At 40.9% G+C, this 20,189-nt stretch overlaps 1 protein-coding gene across 4 annotated transcripts in view; it reads right to left on the reverse strand.

Moving 5' to 3' along the window:
• LOC119724231 (lysine-specific demethylase 6A-like) overlaps nt 1-19,086 on the reverse strand; it is a 32,600-nt gene extending 13,514 nt beyond the window's left edge. The window contains exons 1-9 of one of the 4 annotated variants that reach the window (XM_038195189.1): nt 18,987-19,086; nt 6,269-6,444; nt 4,934-4,968; nt 4,432-4,525; nt 2,852-3,077; nt 2,074-2,205; nt 1,308-1,436; nt 853-946; nt 22-264 (exon numbers count right to left, since the gene is read on the reverse strand). In XM_038195189.1, the coding sequence (XP_038051117.1) occupies nt 22-264; nt 853-946; nt 1,308-1,436; nt 2,074-2,205; nt 2,852-3,077; nt 4,432-4,525; nt 4,934-4,968; nt 6,269-6,362 (1,047 nt within the window). In that variant the 5' untranslated portion in view covers nt 6,363-6,444; nt 18,987-19,086. The other 3 variants (XM_038195190.1, XM_038195188.1, XM_038195187.1) reach the window with 3 other exon arrangements.
• Between the last annotated feature and the right edge of the window lie 1,103 nt (nt 19,087-20,189).

Here is a 20,189-nt window from a genome sequence, read left to right on the forward strand (position 1 = left end):
TTAATTCCGAGCTCAACTAACCTTCTTCTTTTGTGCAGCAGAGTTTTTTCGGCGCTTGGGTGCATTGCCGGGTTGGGGGGTCGTCGAGCCAGAGGAGGTGGTGTTGCTCTGGACTCCTCCGCCCAGTGAGACGGGCGTCGGCTGGCTCGGCAGGCAGTTGGGTGCGGCGGCATTGGGCACGGTGAGTTGACTGGTTAGTTGGTTGGGGTAGGGCGGGGGCGGCATGGCTTTGGTGACTGCGACGGAGGGGGGTATCATGCGTGCCTGCGAAAAATGACACATACAAGGGGGATTCTGTTTTATAAAAAAGTGTATCATTTGAACAATCCGAGCACGTGTCGCTTACATCACGAAGGCCCCCTTGAATGGTGAAGGCATTGTGCTAGCTATTGTTCAGATAATCTGTCATGAGGCAGTTGCTTTGTACAATAGCATGCATAGTGGTTCATCCATTGAAGGGGGCCTCTAGGGTGTACGGTGATCACGTGCCCGGATTCGTCTGTAGAGTTAACCTCCGGTTGCAACGTACTCCTTTCAGTAAATTGGCAGTGAAATCATTAACACTAACGTCCTAGCCATTACGTTGGGATAAAGAACCGAGCACTACAGAATATTATGAGTGTGGTGCACACTGATATGCTGAAGTATTTAATACTACAGCTTCCTAGTACTAGAATTTTGTAGCTTTAGGTGAGGTGAGGGTCAAAGTCAATCACGTCATTCATTTCAATTCAACTGATGGGTGACATTGGCTGGACAAAAGCATTTCTTTGGCATTGCTCATCTGCCGTTATGAGTGTCATGAATAATTAAACCTTTTTTTTTTCACCGAGCAGGACGAGAAGTTGTTACCTGTTGGATTGTAGTCATGTTGCTCTGTCTTGACGTCAGCTCAGCGGGAATAGGAAGACTCCATGCCTCCTCGATACTTGGCAGTGTTTTACTTCTGACGGAAAAGAAAAATCAGAAAAAGTTAGTCAACATTCAGACCAGTAACAACACTGCAACTTCATTTTGTAACCTTTCTCCAAGATTTATATCTTTGAAATGAATTTTTGGGGTAAATAACTCCGAGTGAGTGGAGCAACTGGTTACTGTATTGTTCAAGAAACATCAAATCTTCTGAAATTATCAAACAATCCTTCCATCACGAAAATCTTAATTTTACCAAATAATTTCAAAGTGGTAATTCCATAGCCAATATTTTGTGAAAACCATTCCTCCCCCATAATAGTTACCGTCCATATTGAAAGAATACACCCTCACTTCCATGAAAACAATAGAAAGATTTGACGGGAGCCACTCACTTTGTTTGCATATGTAGTTGAGGCGATGCGTTGACCTGTGCTTGCAATAGTTTGATTCGCGGGCCTAACGACGTCGTGCCACTATTCTTCGAACACTTGGACGCGTTCATGTAGCACGTCAGTGCATCTCTGTGTGGACAAACGCGAAGAACGAACAAACGTGAAGAGGTCCCGCCCGTGTAAACTTGTAAAGTTTTTCTTGCAAGCTATTGGGACAGCACTGACAGATTCGCCAGCACTTGATGAAAACAAAGTTTCCAGAGTTTTCCCTGATATTTCCCTGAGCAATTCCTAAAATTCCATGAGAAAATATTTCACTCTAACAAAGTTGCTGGGAAGTCAAGAGATGGTTGCAGCAAAGTAACTAAGATACTGATGATATTCACACTGCATAAACACTAAAAAGCCACCACAGCCAGTTAGTCAATGGGCACAACTCGGACGCATGGCATGAGACCCACATACGCCAAACTTGCAAAAAACCTTCCCTTCTGGGTCACTGTTAAATTCCCTGACTTTTTCCTGATTTTTGGTGTTTTTCCCAAATTCCCTGAGTTTTTTCCTGACTGAAATGAAAACTCATTTTCAAGATAATCTCTGATTACCCGAGTGGCTGGGAAAAATGACCGAGTAAGGCGAGTATACAGTGCTTCAGAAGTCATGTCTGTGAAAGGCAACACCAATATTGAAAGTAGGGCGTCCGTTTACCCACAGTGTTTCCCGAGACACCCCTCTGGATAAAACTCTTATTAAGTGCCGCACTTACTTGGGTTGGCTGCAAGCTTCGTAGAGGATCCCAAGATCGGTCCAGGCGGCTACGTGGGTTTTATCCAGTTGTACAGCGCATATGTAGGCCTGGAGGGCGTCCATAGGTTGATTCTGCTGCTGGTAAAGCACTCTGTGAGAAACATGACAACAAATTACATCAATTGTAAGAGTTGAACAAATTGAATTGAGCGGGGTTTGAACCTGTGACCTCTGGATTGCTGTTCCGGTGCTCTACCAACTGAGCTATCTAGCCCTATGTTGGCAGTTCCCTAGTTTGTCAATGTCTTTGTTCTAGGGTGCTACGGTATTTAGAAGCCACAAAGTAGCGCATGCCAGTAGCCAGGGAGCATGCGCTAAGTCACAATGCTAGCAACAAATTACATCACGAGAATACCAGAGGGGGTAGCTATGGACCAGAGGGGCACTTGGGAAGACTTTATTCCTCCTTCTCCCCCCCCCCCCCCAACTCCCAATCAGGATCTCACAACAAAATTATGTTAAAAAGGTGCCTCCCTTCCAGGCCCCAAACATTCCTCAGTGCTGTTTTGAAGGACTCAGGAGAGTTTAAAATAAGGTTAATGACAAATCTAATATCTTACAGTACAAACTGATTCAGAAAAAGTCCTCTAAAATTCTGTGCTAACTTAGATGAAACTTAGTTCAGAAGTTTTTGAATTTTCAAAGATGCAGTCAAAAAATGTGACTTACTGATTGTCTAAAACTGTCTTCCTATCAACCCTGTCTTCCTATCAACCCTAATTGAGATCTGGACCTACCCTATTGAGCACCAGGTATCAGCGTTGGCTTCCGACTTGTCGATGGAGTGCCGGTAGGACGTGAAGGCATCGTGGACCTTACCGCCGCTGGAGTAGCACCGACCCAGGAAGTACCAGGACTGGCCGCTGTTGGGATCCACCTCCAGGGACTTGATCAGGAACTGGATGGCCTTGGTCTCCCGGGAAGCGCTGTCGCCAAGTTGCTCGCAGCTGTGCTGGAGCCAACCTGGAAGACGATAAGAGGTGGAATTTTAGGGGTTTGTTGCTTTTTCTAAACGTTGGGAGGACTGTGTGAAGTCAGACTGTCAAGTGAGAGGCCTGAGGTCATTGACAGAAGCCTGCAATTTATCCCAAGATAGGAAGACCTGGCACAACGTCATGGATCAGAATCCATCACACAGTTCCCAGCTGGTGTGGACGGCTTAGTCGTCGTCGTATTTCGTCAACTTCTTATACCTAGTAGACTTATCCAAACTAACTAAGCCATGTTATACTTGTTTTACTATACCTCATACATATTCACCAAATTTTTGTAGAGTTACGCATAAGTTATCTCAGCAAAATGCTGTGTGTTTCCCGCCATCTTTATCATGTAGCCAGGGCAATGTTTGTACATGCACACTACGTCGTGCGATAGTTCATGATTGCTTAGTAAACCGTCGCGTGTAGTCGACTATTGCACAGGTAAACCATGCAATAGTCGACTGCGTATGCGTATTTAACCTGTGCGTGAATACCTGCTTGCACACTTGGTAAACAGCAAACTAGCTAGCGGCCGACACGTGACGGCGAATGGACCAGTGAGAATTCAGCACTCACTCATGAATATGTATACTCAATCATGAATATGTATGAGGTATAGTAATAGTAGATTGCTGACTAGTGGATAGTGGATAGCTATTTTGAGCTCGTAATAGTTGATAGTTGACGAGCATACAGATTTGGCACTCCTGGGAATTGACAATGAAAGTAGTACTTGATGAGATTGGAAATACCCTAAAAAAAGAATACACTAACATCAAAACCTGGGATCAAACTTTGCTTACGTCGGAAGAAACTGAAACAGGTTTTGATGAAGCGTATACATTTAAAAAAGAAACCAGTTCCAATGAAACTGTCCTGGGAGAAAAACAACGTTCATATTCATAGAAGGTTATCTCAGAGAAACGGAAAAATAGGGGGAATATTTTTTACTTATTGTAGTTTATTTTGAAAGAGGTGAAAATAGGAAACAACAATCCAACGGGGCTGGGAGTGAATATAGTCAAATTATAGCTGTAGACTGGTCCCATTCTAAATGGAGTCGGGACACAGGCACAATTTTGTAAATAACAAAATGGGAGCTCTGAAACCAATCTTAGCACCAAAGCCCAATTTCATGAAGTTGGTAAGCTAAAAACTATTGCTTACCATAAATTGGAGAAAAGCAATCACAAGCGATCCACAGCATAATTTTGACCGATTATAGCTTTTTCAAATACTAACCCCAATTCATTTTCCTACAAAAGAGACACAAGAATATATATTTCGACCACGTACTTGTAACCCCCATCATTCTTAGGAAATCCAATTGTCCTTACCCAGTTGTCTAAGCGAGTTGGCTTTGACGGTATCCGGTAGTGGAATAAAAGACAGGATTTCTTCGTAGGCTTCCACTGATGTTTGAAACTTGCCCTGCGAAGGTCAACGACAACAAACTGTTTTAATATCTGAACTATAATATGATAAAATTATCTGTTTTGAACACTTAGTAGATGTGTATATAACCTGTTCATTAGTTCTCTAAGTAAGCTGTGTAGAATAGGAAAAAATTGTCATTCATTCTCAGTGGATTGCTAGCTGAATGAGAAAGAACACTACCAGTAGTTTGTTTTAAGATATTATTTATGATCTAAACCATAAACAGACCACGGCAATTTAAAATCAAACTAAAACCGTGTTTCAATGTGAAAGATGGTCATACAAGAAAACTGTCATACACACACTGTACGGTGCTACAACAATGATGAATAAAATTTGCAGTGACTTTTGATAACTAGTTTCAGAATAAAATGGAAAGAAAATGTGGGAGTTTCCCCTTACCTGTATTTCATGCAAATGCGCAATGTGGAACTTGACTGCAAAACAAAACAGAAAGAGAACGTGACGGTTTTCATCTGGTTTTCCCAACGATTTGTACTCAGTTTTTGGTCATTAATTTTGTCAAGTACTACCTTTAACGGGAAGGGCCAGTTTTTTATATTTCAAGGGGGTCGGTTATTAGGTTTGCGTGAGTCAAGCATTGGAGGTGGGTGGAGTATTGGGGTGAGTGGGGTATTATGGGTGAGTGAGTACTGGGTTGGGGTGGGGTAGGGTGGGATGAGGTGGACTAGCGTGCTGGATTTGGGTGGGGTATTGGGGTGGGTTGGGGTGGGGTATAGTGGTTGGTAGAGCTTTGGGGAGGTGTGGTATTGAGCATGTAAACGCCAGCAATCGTGGACCTAGGACAAAAGGGTTAGGGCACAAACAACACGTCCAGGATCGACTGATAGTCCACGATTGAAATTCGTTTACAAAACCAATGAGAGCTGTTGCTAAAAAGTTAGAGTACAAGAAAAGGAATGAGGATTAGGGACACTAGGGGGTCCACAATTGCCAGTGTTTACAAAGATGGGTGGGTTGGAGTGGGTTGGAGTGGAGTTTTGGGTTGGGTTGGGGGTTGGGTTGGGGTGCAGTAGGGTGGGTTGGGGTGCAGTAGGGTGGGTGGGGTGGGGTGGGGTGGAGTGGAGTTTTGGGTTGGGTTGGGGGTTGGGTTGGGTTGGGGTGCAGTAGGGTTGGTTGGGGTGCAGTATGGTGGGGTGGGGTGGAGTGGAGTTTTGGGTTGGGTTGGGGGTTTGGTTGGGGTGCAGTGGGGTGGGGTGGGGTGGAGTGGAATACTGGGTTGGGTGGGGTGGGGTGGGGTTCGGGTGAGGTGGGGTATTGGGGTTGGTTGGAGTGGGGTATTGGGGTCGGTTGGAGTGGGGGTATTGGTGGGGGTGGGGTATTTTGGGCCAATTTTAGCGCATTCGTTGGTGTTACTGGGTCACAGGCAACAAGTCCAAGTCACAAGTGGCAGTCAGTCAGTACACTTAGGCCAGTCAGTCAATCACTCACTCACTCAAATCAGATAAGTACAAGAGGACATTGGGTTGGACCTCACTGCTAAAATCGATTTTCTTCTTCATTACATTTCTTAAAATAAGATAAAATAAAATATCTTGTTTCCAGAAATATTATCTTATCATACTCCCTAGAATTTTTTTCTAGGGAGTGTGACAAAAAAAAATTCTTGAAACAAATTTTTTTTTTAACATGTCTAAGTAAGAAAATTATTTTTAGCAGCCCTCCAGGACCAGAAAACAAAGAAGGAAAGATGCCTTTTTTTATTTGTGGACTTACTTTCAGCTTTGGTGAGTGAGCAAGGTGAGGAATCGATGAGCGCTAGCTGGTAATGCTTCAGGCTGGACTCATAGTCCGAGTTGACCTTGAACATGTGACCCAGACGCAGATGAACCTCATTGGCCCGTTGGAAGCCTGGGTCGATGTAGAGAACCTGCTGAAACGCTCGGATGGCCCTGCAGGGGAGACACAAACAACAACCAAAAATGTAAATATAAACAAACAAACAAACAAATAAAATATAAAGCTATGCGTAATTTGTCTTACTAACTTTTGACATGAAATCACTAAGGTGCCTCTAGCTCACAACATCCAGTGTATACATCGAGGCAAATATCAAGTAAAATACTAATGTTGGCCATTTTACTTTAAAAGTTGTTGATGGTTTGGAAGCAGACTCACTAACACAAATTACAGATAAATCCAAGTTGTGCAGTAATACTGGTTCAGAATTTGGAGCAGCAAAAACTGAAGGTCACAAAATATACATGTAAATAGTCTCTAAGTTACTAGAATAAATGCAAAGGCTCAACATACTAGTTGTGGAATGCACAGTTCTGTTGCTATGCTGTCAGGCGACCGAAGTATGTACACATATTAATCGCAGAAATAGAAGTGACTCCATTCACAACACTCAATCTAATCAGTCAACCACAGCCGGCGTCACAATTGATACTACTCTCTTGAAACCCTAGCACACACTGGTCACTTTGCCAAACCATACACACACTCACTCACATACCACAAGGAAAACCCCCTCAAAATATCACTGGCACACGTACACACAGAAATACTATGATCACACATGGTAGTAAAGTTACATCCTACAGTGTCACTGCCGTATAACGTCACTTCCGCCAGTGAAGTCATTCACATACAGGAACAAGCCAGCTCAAGGGGAAATACTATTAGATTGTTCCTTGGTGTAGATTCCACTGTCTAAATATTTTAACTCTTTTTACGGCTTTACTCTCCTTTCCTGTCCAAACTCCCACGCGCGTCGGACTCCTTAACTAACAAGCGACGAGATCTCTAGTCCACGGAAAGGGGATGTGATCTCAACCTTTTTAAGCTTCTCTTCGAGATCCTCGGGGTATCACGGAGGGTCATTCCAAGTCAGACTGCAGGCTGAACTGACCGGTAGTACAACAGTCCGATCACAATCAACTTACCAAGACAGGATATTGACAGCCTTCTTTTATGTCTTAGCTCCGGCCTTCGGCAGAAGGGGCCGACGGAAGTCACAATTACGTACCTCAGGGTTTACTAAGTAAATTACTCGTCGGGGAGTTGGTGCTCTTTTCAGTTTTTTCGCAGATTTGATACTATGTTCTTAGGTTTCCAAACGTAGAATCGGAAGTGAACTTTTTGTTCTTTGGAGGGGGAAGTCGGAAAAGCAAATAAGTTACTCCGGCTACAGCAGGGGGAATTTCTCGAAAAAGTAACAAGGGAGGACACTGATACACATGAATGTGCATGAAAATATACAAAGTCCACTTTGTTCCAACGGAATTGTATGAAAAAATGAATTTAATCTGGAATCTAAATTACTGGTTTGATATAAGTTGTTGAACACATCTACGGTACATATTTTGATATCCAAACACAAAGTACTGTTTTCATGGGAGACACATTAAATTAACAAGACACTGTTACACAGTGTATAAAAATGTTATAAACACTGTTTACAGTGTATACAACACTGAATACAAATACTGCTGGTATTGACACATGTTTTTTGAATACTCCAAGCAGACTAGGCCAAGGCTTAATTGATGGGGTATTTACAGGTGCAAGACAGAGGTCAAGAACACAATGGGACCATTTACACCTGTCGCTCAAACCGTATAAGGGCTTTGTTGACAAACACACCTGGTCATTCTATTACAATAAAGTTCAGGGCAAGTGTAGTCATGGGACACAGCTGGTTTACAGCAGTCTTTCTGTAAGTACAATGCAAAGGAAATGTTCATTTACACAGCACAGATGCAACATGTAAATTGCTTAATGAGTATATGCGGTGCCTGGTAGGCGGAGTCTAGACAGAGCAAGGAGGAGGGGGCGTTTCATAGATGGTGCCCTTTTATTTCCAAGAAAGCTTTGGACCTTGAATATTTTTTTTTATAGAAATAACCTAGTTTCTGCACACCCAGCAATACACTTGAGCAATATCCTCTTAAACATTGCTACACAATGTTACAACAACATAATCCGATCTTACTGAAATCTTTTCTAAACTCACTTCCAGGCTCAGTTTTCAAGCATTTTGATGGATGGAAAATGAATGTGTATTAAAGAGCATTCCACCAGGTCACTGGAAATAATATCAAGATTTTGGCAAATTTTAGGATGTTAACTTTGGTTTTAATGAACGTGTTGCATTCCGTCCGTGTACTGCACGAGTGGCCGCTACTGTTTATATCTTCCTACAGGCAATCCTTAGGATTCGACTCGAAGAGGTCGGAACGTAAACCCGATACGCACATGCATACAAATGGATGCGTCAAGATGCCGGACGAGCATCCTTGAGACTTAAAGCATGTAAAAAGCGTGCGTCAAGACCGAACCAATTGTGAATATACATAGGGCCTTTCTCCACAGGTTAATGAGGGAATGCTGTCTGTAAAAACAAAGAGTGGGCCTATGACATCACGGAAAACTCATGACTACGTAGGTGTATGTTCAAGTATACACAGTGCACGAGGCAAGGAAATTTTAGAGTTGTATCATGGGTCACTGTAACATTTAATTAAATCAAAACAAAGTGCACATAATTCTTTCCACTTTGACAAACAAAAAATGTTCAATTAATTTATTTGCTCAAACTATTATTAATTTATTTGCATACAAACTCCAATGTAACAATTTGGTCTCAAATTTTTGAGTTTTCGTTTTGATCAAAACTTTTGTAATACGTTACAGCTTATAGTCAATCCCATATCAACAGTACTGCAAACTCAATCTTAGGTAGAAATTTAACATTATCTGAAGCTTCCTTCATTTAATAATGATTTCCTTACAATCCACTTCCCGACAAACAATCGGCGGTAGTCATTACAAATTGTTACTGAAATCTACTTAGTTTAAATTCCGTATATTGTAATGTAGCATTTCTAATGATGACTTTTCCAGTCAAGGGCCGGCCGTACATCAATTTGTAAACGTCTGTAGTGGATGCAAAGTCCATTTCTGGTAATTCGATTTGATGCCAGTCCATTCAATATTCATGTCGATGAATTCTCCCCTCGATGTTAATGGTGGGAAGGTACCATATTATTATTTTTTTTTGAGTAGAGCTAGTGACTGCATTTTTTATCTACCAAAGATTCTATTTCTGAAAAGCCTTTTCTTGACAAATATATCTGATTCCAAAGCCCCCTTTTTAAATAATTCTTTTTGTTGCTTCTTAATTTTTCGGAACAAGAAGCCGCTTAACAAATACTATTGCTTTGCAGGTTTGTGTGCTAACTAAAATTTGGCAGGGAACCAGTGACAACCAATACGCACTGCAGGACATTTTGGCTGGTAAAACTGTTCTAGTAGAAATTAGCAGGGAACCAGTGACAACCAATATGCATGGCATTTTGGCTGGTAACCAATTTTTAAAGCAAACTTTTTCTGTACTTAGCAGAAATTAGCAGGGAACCAATGACAACCAATACGCATTGCATGACATTTTGGCTGGTAACCACTTTTCAAAATTTTTCTGATGTGCTTATTAGAAATGAGCAGGGAACCAGCGACAACCAATACACATTGCAGGACAGTTTGGCTGGTAACCAAATTTTGCGCTGAGAAAATTGCCACGCTTAGCGGTTCGGCGGGATTGGCCCCAGGTAACCAGTGACAGTAGGGTGAACTCTTGACCTTAATCAGCAGGCTCTCTCAGCAACCGACCGCAACCCAACAAGCAAGGCCTGGCATCCCATAGCCCAACCAGCAACACCAGTCTATTTTTTTTGTTGACTAACTGCCTGACCTGATTTTGCCCCTCGTCTGGTCTGGCCTACGTGATCAAAACACAGCCTCTAATGGCCTTTGTACCAAGGACAACTGCTGTGTGTACACAGCACTATGAATGAATGGCTGGTTTTTTGTTTTTTTTAAGAACATGTAGTTGGCGAACTCATATCTATACATATAGGTTTGTGGTTTATGAATGATTGGCAATTAATCATTGGGTGCGCTAAGTACATGTTCAGTTTGGAACTAGAGGGATTTTTTTCACAGCAAGTCTGACTATGGAAATAACAAGATACAATGCGATCAACTACCGATACGACATCAAAAGACACAAAAATTATAGCGTTTGGATCAAAAATGTGTGTGGTATCATTGTAGGTTTTGCATCATTCAATCATGGATTTGTACCGGTACATGTATATGACATTCTTTGCATTTTTGAAGAAAAATGTATCTATCATCAAGAACATTGAAAAGACTTATTGAAAATCATTTTTCCTTCAAATTGACAAAGCAGAAATTGATCAGAACAATAAAGTCTGCTTGCTTGCTTTTACATTTTCACAATCACAGAAAGGAGAATACGAAACGTCCAGATCCATCCAAATTTGCTCTTATTTCCTGAACATGAAGTTGAAAAAAAAATATGCTAGAAATCTAAACAGAAGAAAAGGGGACCCACGACCAGACTTGAATTTCGGCAGTGTCAACATCACAACAAACCCAGATTTGACTTTTAGTATCTATGGTTTTGTCATCAGAATTGTGATAATCTGAACCCTAGTAGGGCAAGTTGTTGTTAGATATCCTTTGAAACTGGTCGACCTACTTGATAACCTATAGTGTACAAAGTAGGGTACGGGTGTAAGCTGGCACAGCAGAGATCCAGGGTCTTGATAAATCCTGCTGTTATTGTTGATTTGCCCTTTCATTTCTAGGCTAGTTTAAACCGTCCAGAAACCAAAACACAGTGTCCAAAACACTGTTCTGGTTTGAAGTTGAACTATGGCATGCATGCATCTGTGTTTGTATTTAGTTTGTTTACCCTGGGTAAAATCAGATCAGTAGCATGTACATGACTACATGTACGTATGTATACTCCACTTTCACACAAGACAAAATTCGGGGTGGACGCGGAGTTGACACAGGGTTGAAAAAGTGCGCTGTTTCACGCTTGACAATTTTCAACCCTGCATCAACCCTGCGTCAACCCCGAGATTGATTTCGCACCGGTTTGAACTCAACCCTGCTCCAGACCAGGGTTGAAACTCTCGCCAGGGTTCAAAACAGTAGTAACCGAGCGATTATAAGCTTTGTTTGCGCGAAACAAGTGTGAAACTATGCGGGGTTGAAAGGCAAATGTAGACCAGAGAATCAATATTCATGCCAAAGAAACTTTTACAAGTTTGTACTATGAAACTTCACTTCCTGCATTTAGCCCACAGCAACACACTAAACACATTAATAACAGGCACACAGCCCACTTCCATCTATTTATGGCTTATATAGTCCTGGCCTGCCATTAACAGGTCAAGGTTATACAATAGCTTATTGGTAAGCTATCTGCAGATGTAATAACAAACTTTAAAACTAACTTTTGTCAATGTTTCGAGTTAAATTACTTAACTTCGGTCATGACTTAAAATTACTTACATTTAAATTTGGTCATAACTGCATTTGTGTATCATACCGGTACGTACATGTACGCAAGACCGAGTATTGTGAGTATGACATGTATTGAACACAGAATGGCAATGTTGACATCATGTTCACAATGTCAATGTCAAATTGTTAGTGTCTCCCTCAATTAACAAATTAAAAAATAGCATAAGGAAGTATTTTAAAAAATTAATTCAAAACATTAAATTGAATGATCAAAAGATAGAGGTCACACCAGTGAACTGTAAAAAAAATATGTAAGTTTTATATTTTGAAAAAGCAATTCCTTCTAAAGGAATTTTTTTTCTTCAAAAGTCAGAGGATATAATGTAAATTGAAAGTTTGAAACTGAAATAGGATATTTGGGAGGGGGGGGGGAGATGGAAGTTAGATGGTCTTGATTCAAATTTTCTTCCTGAAATTGCACAAAGGCACGCATTGCTCGGAGGATTATGACCATCTTGTTGTTTGCTCCCATTTTCAACTTTCACTTTAGGCTTTTGCAAAACCTTTTTATCTCAACTTCAACACAACACCCCTGTGAATGAAATGGTTGCTGCCACAACCCAATCAAGACTCAATGCTGATTAACCACACAAAGGGTCGCACCACTAGCGGAATGGGTGAGTCACGGAAATCCAAATAGTCAAGAAAACCACAGGAATTACAGATATGCGGAGGCCTGCATACCCAGTGTTGTATCTGATAAAATACTTAACAATGTACACATTAGCCCACCCAGTATGGCCAAAGAGAAAATCAGCAAACAAATCTTGAAGATTGTCCATGCACAGTAAACATTTGGTACGTCATGTTCACCTTATGTTGTGGTCAATTCAGTGATACTGTATACTATGTGCTGGTACATTTTATACCGTGCACACCATGAACGTTCATAATTTATTGTCCGTAAACCCACTACATATTTGCATGTACAAAAACAAAAAAACACAAAATTTATTGCCCTCAGGCTTGGTAGAAGGTAACAGCATCAAAACAAATCATTATTTTGACTGATTTAGTAAAACAAAGAGTCAATAGACCGTGAAATACACAGCTATTAATGACAATTGTCACAGAATTCATTGAATTTTTTTTTTAATATTAGAAGGTCCAATGTTACAATCCTTGCATCATCTTTTCCATAGTGCTATACCAGTAAATTATCCTTCTATTTGAAAAATATTTCTACGTAAACACAATTCTCTCTGTAATACAAAACAAAAATATAACAGTTCAAGAACTGGGGAGTCAGGTTGGCGCAGTGGGTACTCTCCTCGCCTTCCACCTCTATGGCCCGGGTTCGATTCCTGCCCTGGTCCACATGTGGATTGGGTTTTCAGTCCCTACCTGATTCCGTGGGTTTCCCCCAGAATATTCTTCTGGGTTTTTCCTCCCACCTCTAAAACTGTAGTTTCTTCTCATTGTCTTCTCTCTACAGGTTTCTTCAGGCTTGCGAGCTACAGCATCTCGGAGGCTTTTGAGGGATCCTTGGTTTCATTACCAGAAATAATTAATTCAAATGATCTTTTAAGAATTGGCTAAAGCCCCTTTAAAGTTGTACCAGTTTGAGGTTTGCAGTCTGGAACATCTTGTGGGTGTGATATAGGTTAGCCGCAAGATCTATTTTTAGACCTAATCAGGGACTTCCAGTGCTAAGGACCCGTTTAGCAGACGTATGTGTCATCCTAATACGCTGGGGGAGTAAGGAAACGGAAAGGAACCCGGGCTTAGGGGTTTCGTTAGACAGATTCCGACTAGCAAAACAACAATAAACAGACGGGGATATACAACCAAAACACACACCCACCTAAAAAAATAAAAATAAAAATCTTTGTCTGTAAGATGTGATGACATCATTTATCAATGGCTCAGGTTTACTTGTTGTTGTATTAAGTACAGAAACATGAAATATGAAACCAGGTGTTTTTTGTCGCAAATAATGAGAACTGGACCAAATAAGGAAAAGATTGATAAGCAGACGTGACCGGCGTGTGCGCGCACGTGACTGCGATACCGGCGTGGCTTACAGGCATTAGAGTGACGTAACACCGCAATGGATGAACACGATAGCGCGCACCAGCTAATGCCCGCAATCAGCCGCAGCGTTTCTCATGGACCGGTCGCCACGGCAACAATTCATTCCTATTTTGTTATCAATCAGGGCTGGCCGTGCACTCCGTTGGTTTGTTTTATCCTTGACTCTTCGTCGACTGGAAATACTATCTACATGTATATCACTGCCTGAGGATGATCATCAATTTGATATTTTTTTTTTCGAGAACGTCGTCACTTTTTAGGACAACAGTTGGCATGATGTTCAGCTGCTTGTACAGGTCTGTATGGCATTATTGTTTACTCACACATACGTCAATTGCAAATAAGTCATAATGGTGTTTGTCCGCACACGCAGATCTAAGTATGCGTGTATCCTGTTTGTGTTGTTTACTTGTCAACCAAGTTAATAAATATTTCTTTCAATGGAGGCCCAGCCTAAAGGTCTTTTTCCAGATTCGTCTGGAAAATAACAACAACCCACCGAATTTCACTTGAGACACTGTTCAGAGATTTTCAATGTATGAAAGAATTTGATTTTCAAACAAATGAGCGTAAACTCATAGTAAATTTCTCCATCATATTAACTCTTTGCCCTAAGATAAAATGACAGGAGGCATGTTGCATATTTTAATAAAAAAGCTCTTTTTCCACTCTATTTCCGGATTTTTTATTTCTAAGTCGGCTTTTAGAAGTCGCCATTTCGCTCAAGTCGTCGTGTTACTCTTGGTTCCCTTTCCATAAAAAGCGTAACAAAATTGATTCCTGCTCCTTATCCTCCAGTTTACCTTTGAAATAGGATCAGTTAACAATGTAAAACATTAAATTTTCGATGATCACAGGCCATAATGCCCCTTTAAGTTAGATACAATGTATGATAACTTTTCCACAAAATGTCTGCAGCGTCCGATGTAAACCACTGTGTTTTTTATGTGTCTTTTCTCAGGAACAGTGCAACATTACGGTAGGTTAACAATCCAAAACTTTAAGTTTTTTGGGTTTTCAGGCCGCAATGCCCATTTAAATTATATTCAACCTATGACAACTTCTGGCCACGCACTGATGAATATTTCAGTGAATTCTCTACCTATCTCTACGTGTGTATACATTGTATGCAATGTAATGCACGTTTTTGGTACAGCCATCTGCCCCTACCTCACAGCACAAAGGAACCCAACAGGTGTAAATGCCACCACAAAGGATCCTATTGAAAACAACCCAGGTGCAGGCGCTCCAACTGGTGGGGGTCAAAGGTCACAGGAGCACCCATTACACACACCAACAATCCGTGTGCACATGAATATTGGGGCAGTGTACATATTGACAATGGATTTTTTTGTGATATGATAAAAAAATGGGGGTTAGAGGGTAACACTTAATTCTAGGATATCCGGCATGGGATTTAAACCTGTAATGCTTTCTGACGTACCGGTACATTACTAAGGGAATAAATATGTGCTTGGCCAGTTTTAAACATGGCCTACAGGAGTGTTTCAAACCGGTTTTGAACAATTATAGGTACTGTAACAGACTAGGGACCTGTGTCCGCGACCATGTCCCTAGCGGCCAAGCACATTTATTTCCATTCATAAATACCTTTTGGGTTTCGGCCTAAGAGTCAAAACAAATCAAAAATTACAAATTTGCAGCGATTTTTTTCAACAATTTTAATTCGTTTTGTGAAACATCCCAACATGTGTATGTGCCACGCACAAGTTGTACTTAAAATTCACTGATATGGAGATTGGCACGTGCGTGGCATGTACTGCGCCATGTGGCGCAGAACGCAGCGGTGCCGGGGAAAAAATGTTTAAAGCAAGTTAGTGTTTAAAACCATCCACGTGACAGGTTCTCGACCAATAGGATTGGGTAAACCATCTTACATGTAGTTTTTGTAGGTATTTATGAATGTACTTTACAAAATCTAGCTAACTTCTGTTTCACCGCAGCGTATGTGTACTGTACATAATGTAGGCATGGGATTGTCTTTCAAAAATGGGCTGAACAAAATCTGTTAATATTGATACATTCTTTCTAATGTCAGTTTTCTCAAGTGTATACATACAACTAAAAACTCACACTGCAATGAAATGCAAAATCCAAGATTGTATTCCTCATTAGCCTCAATCTCATGTCACTGAAAAAAATGGGTCATTAGTTTCTAACATCACAGAGGAATTCTAGAGAGTTCAGGACAGTTCCTGACTAAAAACTGCCCAAGGAGTTAAAGAGTTGTGGTTATGCTATTGTTGCCTTTAAGTACTGGCTGCCCCTACTAGGCCACAGGTGTGTGGACAAAGGTCACTCCCCAACCTCAGCAAGCCAAGAAGAGTTTATGGGAGCCATTCTGCCTTTATACCCCCTGTACTAATGAGAGTAAGGTGTCTGCATGCAGAAAGGGGGGGGGGGAGAATACAGACAACAAAGGTCCAGCCACAAAAGCCTATGGACAGCAGGGTTTGATTGTAATTGGTAGTGATGTCCAGTCTGGACTGTAGTAGACAGGGTTACAGCTGAGGCATGAGAGGAATAAAAGAAGAAATCAATAAAACTAGAGCAGTAGCCACTGCACATTTATACATGGAGGTTTTTCCATCTCATTATTAAAACATTAAATTATATTGAGCTTTCAGATGACTTGTGCATGATTCCTTGAGGGCGCCATTCCCAACTTGATCGAGTCTAAAAAAAGAGAATTTTAACCCATAACCACCTGTACTACATTGTATTACATTGTGTTTATTCACTAAAGAACCAACCAAACCATAGAAAGCTCGGGTGTTTTCGGGCAGTACAGTAATGGCTTTAATTAAATGCTTTGTCATTTACAATTTTACTTATTTGTTTTTCCAATACAAAATTTATATTTATTTTTCTTCAATGTACATGCTGTATGAATTGTATTTTGTTCATGGTTGGCTATAAATAAATGTTATATTGAAATTGAAATTGAAATAGGCAGGGCGGTTTTGGGCGCTACAGTGACTATAAAGCGTCAATGTTAGATCTGATTTGACATGTATCATTCATACAGGTACATACCTATTTGCGACTCTTCTTAATACACGACCAATAATGTGGACTGTTACACACAATGAACTGTACATAGTGCACGTACACATACATGTGTACAACATGTACATGTACATTATGTAGCCTTTTTCCAACTGCCGTCCTTTAGACCCACTTCAACACAGTACAGTGCACCGAGTACACAGACCGTGACTCTTGATAAAAATTAAACAATAAACAGGTACATAGGCTGTCGTTTGTTGCTTGTTTCTGCCTCCCAAAATAAGTATTTCAACCAAATGGGAAATTCCCTTTCTTTAAGGGACGTGTATCTGATGTGAAATCTAGCACGACAACAATCAGAGAGTGGTTAACAGCAACACGGTGCGAAACTTTTGGTTCTGATGTCACCAATAAGGAAGCTATTACATGTATCTTCATAAAAATCACAATGGTAATGCTCATGTTTGAAATTGGTGACAGGATTCACGTTCTTTTGTTTATCTTTACTTGGCAGTTGCCGTGTGGAATCACGATGCGTTGTAAACAAAAATTCCCCAAATTAAAATAAAATCTTGTGCCCATTTTCAAGTAAGTTCCTGTAAGTGTTCTTTCACAACCATGCATTTTCTGAATTGAAAAGTTAAGTACTTTCTGTGTGCACTTTAAATTAATCAAAGTATATAGGAAGCACTTTCTCTAAGTCCACGGAAAGAATCTTTCCTGTAAAGTACGACAGTCTGTTCCTATACGTTCACTCATCACTTCCTTTTTTTTTTAAAGGCAGTCAAATTCCTAACCCTTTCCACTTCTGTGTGTCAATATCATTTTTAGATTCAAGTTGCAACAAACAAGCACAAATAACACTTGTAAAAAAAAAAAAATCAAAAAAAAATTCAACAGAAACAAAATGAAACCTGTCGGAAGATTTTGCAAGAGAAACTAAGGAACAATTTACGTCACTTGACTTGAAGTTCTGCTTTGAAGCAGGATAAGTGGAAGGCAATTTACGTCACTCGCTGAAAGTTCTGATGTTGTTGGAATGTTTTATTTAAGATTTCCTCATATTGGTGCTGTTTTACTATGCAGAAAAGCAATGCTACTTGGCAGCTACAAGTTTGTGTTTTGAGACAAATTTTCATGGGGAACATGGCTTTTTAGTAAAAACTTCAGGAGTTAGTTTTAACATCAGGGTTTACAGCTGTCTTAAAGATAATTACTTGTGTAAATCTACAAGTATGAACAGTGCTTGATACCATCAGGCAAGGTCATTCCTAAAAAATACAAGTAACAAATTAACTCAAAGTTAAACAGAAAAAAATAACCACAATTTTCATTTTTTTTTTACAGAATAAAAATAAATTCAGCAACCAAGTTCTAAAAGCATCATTACCTGCAAATAAAACCCAACATTTAACAACTTTTTTCGACCATGTCGTTTGACTCAAGAACAAATATAAAACCACCAGGAAAAAAAACCCCAAATATTTGTTTTTTTCAAAATCTTAATACTGATAATGTAAAAATCAAGGTGCTGCACTGAATACTGAAGAGAATGTATGGTATAACCACTCACCAAGACGGGAGTACAGACTGCCGAGTTAACTATTAACTTATGCCCAGCGCTGCGTAGCGTATGGCTATCCAACGTGAATACTAAATGACTGTGAATATGAATATCACAGGCGCTATATGCCGGTACTCTAGCGGACGGTAAACAAATGCCGGTAAACAAATGCCGCACTGCAACCACATGGATTTACAATACTCACAACAGAAGATGTCTACACCAAGTCTTCAAGATATTCCCACAGACAGTATTAAAGTGGATCTCTTTTTTTTATTGACTACGAGACAAAGGAGATGGGTGGTTGGGCGAAATGACTGATAACAAAATAGAGAAACGACCATGTGTGGCTCTTGGCACTGTGTCAAGACATTATGCACAGAGCATGTGCATGCTTGCCCATTCCAGTCAATGAATGGGTATGGAATAACAATGAACGGCATGCCAATGTACTGTGCTCACCTCTGAATGCTGTGATGTGCAGCAGGCAGCCACGCTGGTCCGAAGTCCAAAATGACCCTCAGGGGTCCAACAATGGTAATCAATAAAGACTGTCCGGACCCTCAAAGGGGTCAGCCACTGCTGGTCAGTTAGCAGGGTGTAATAGTCCATGGACGCTATCGGTCAATCCTTGTTGTACACACACAATAATGACGGCTTTCCTATGCACGAAACAATCTGGTCAAGCGAGTAGTTCCTCTGGCTTGTTGGCAATCCACTGATCACAGGGAAACCTTGCGGTCTGGGTATTGGCACAGTTCCACTGAGGAATTCCCCAGTAATGAGACAGCTAGTCACAGTGTGGTTGCATCTGATTCTGAGTGAAGGGGGTTGACCATATACCGCAACAGTCGAGGAGAAGAGGAAACCTCAATGGTTTTGGATCCAATAGTCGACTAGACACGCGGTAATACCAACTGATCCACGTCCGTGCTCTCTGGACAATACCCAAAAAATTGCACCCAGTCTTTAATATATATATCTGGTCCTGAGGGTTCGGACACCGGTGTGGGATTAGGCTGATAAGGCTGTGTGAGTGGGAGTAGTGTGTAGTTTGTCTATGGCCCGGCCATCCATCGCATACATTAGGGCTATTTTGAGATCACCGTGTGCGCATAATGATAGTGCCCTCCCAATGCTCTTTGTGTTGGCATCAAAGGAGTGGACTGATCCACCGGGGGCACGGGGGTGGTTCACGGGCAGGGAGGGGATCAGGAATACAACAATTATGTACACAGTGTCTATAGCTTCAGCTGTACACACCTCTACCTCTGTGCACCTACGTGAGGCTGCAGCATCGGTTATTTGGGAGAAAAACTAATATAATTCACTGCTTTGCTGCAGTATAGAAACGTGAATCGCGTAACATTCTACTGAGCACAGTACACGTATACGTAAATCTACAATGTACAATGTATATCGCGGTCATGAGAGCAAAGTCACAATGTATTTGGTGATCTGTAATCAATTGCATGTCCGTACATGTACATGTTTGGGGGTTGCACACGTAGTACTATCTACAATGCACACATGCAAGCATTGCTCTATTGACAAAATGACATACGCTGTACGTCTGTCATGATTTACTAGTTTTTTCCCCGTACATATATCTACAGTACATGTACATGTAGACCACAAGACTCTACAACACTACTGTACCATCTG

The sequence above is a fragment of the Patiria miniata genome, unplaced genomic scaffold (assembly GCF_015706575.1).
Source record: "Patiria miniata isolate m_02_andy unplaced genomic scaffold, ASM1570657v1 HiC_scaffold_18, whole genome shotgun sequence".
Taxonomy (NCBI): Eukaryota; Metazoa; Echinodermata; class Asteroidea; order Valvatida; family Asterinidae; genus Patiria; species Patiria miniata.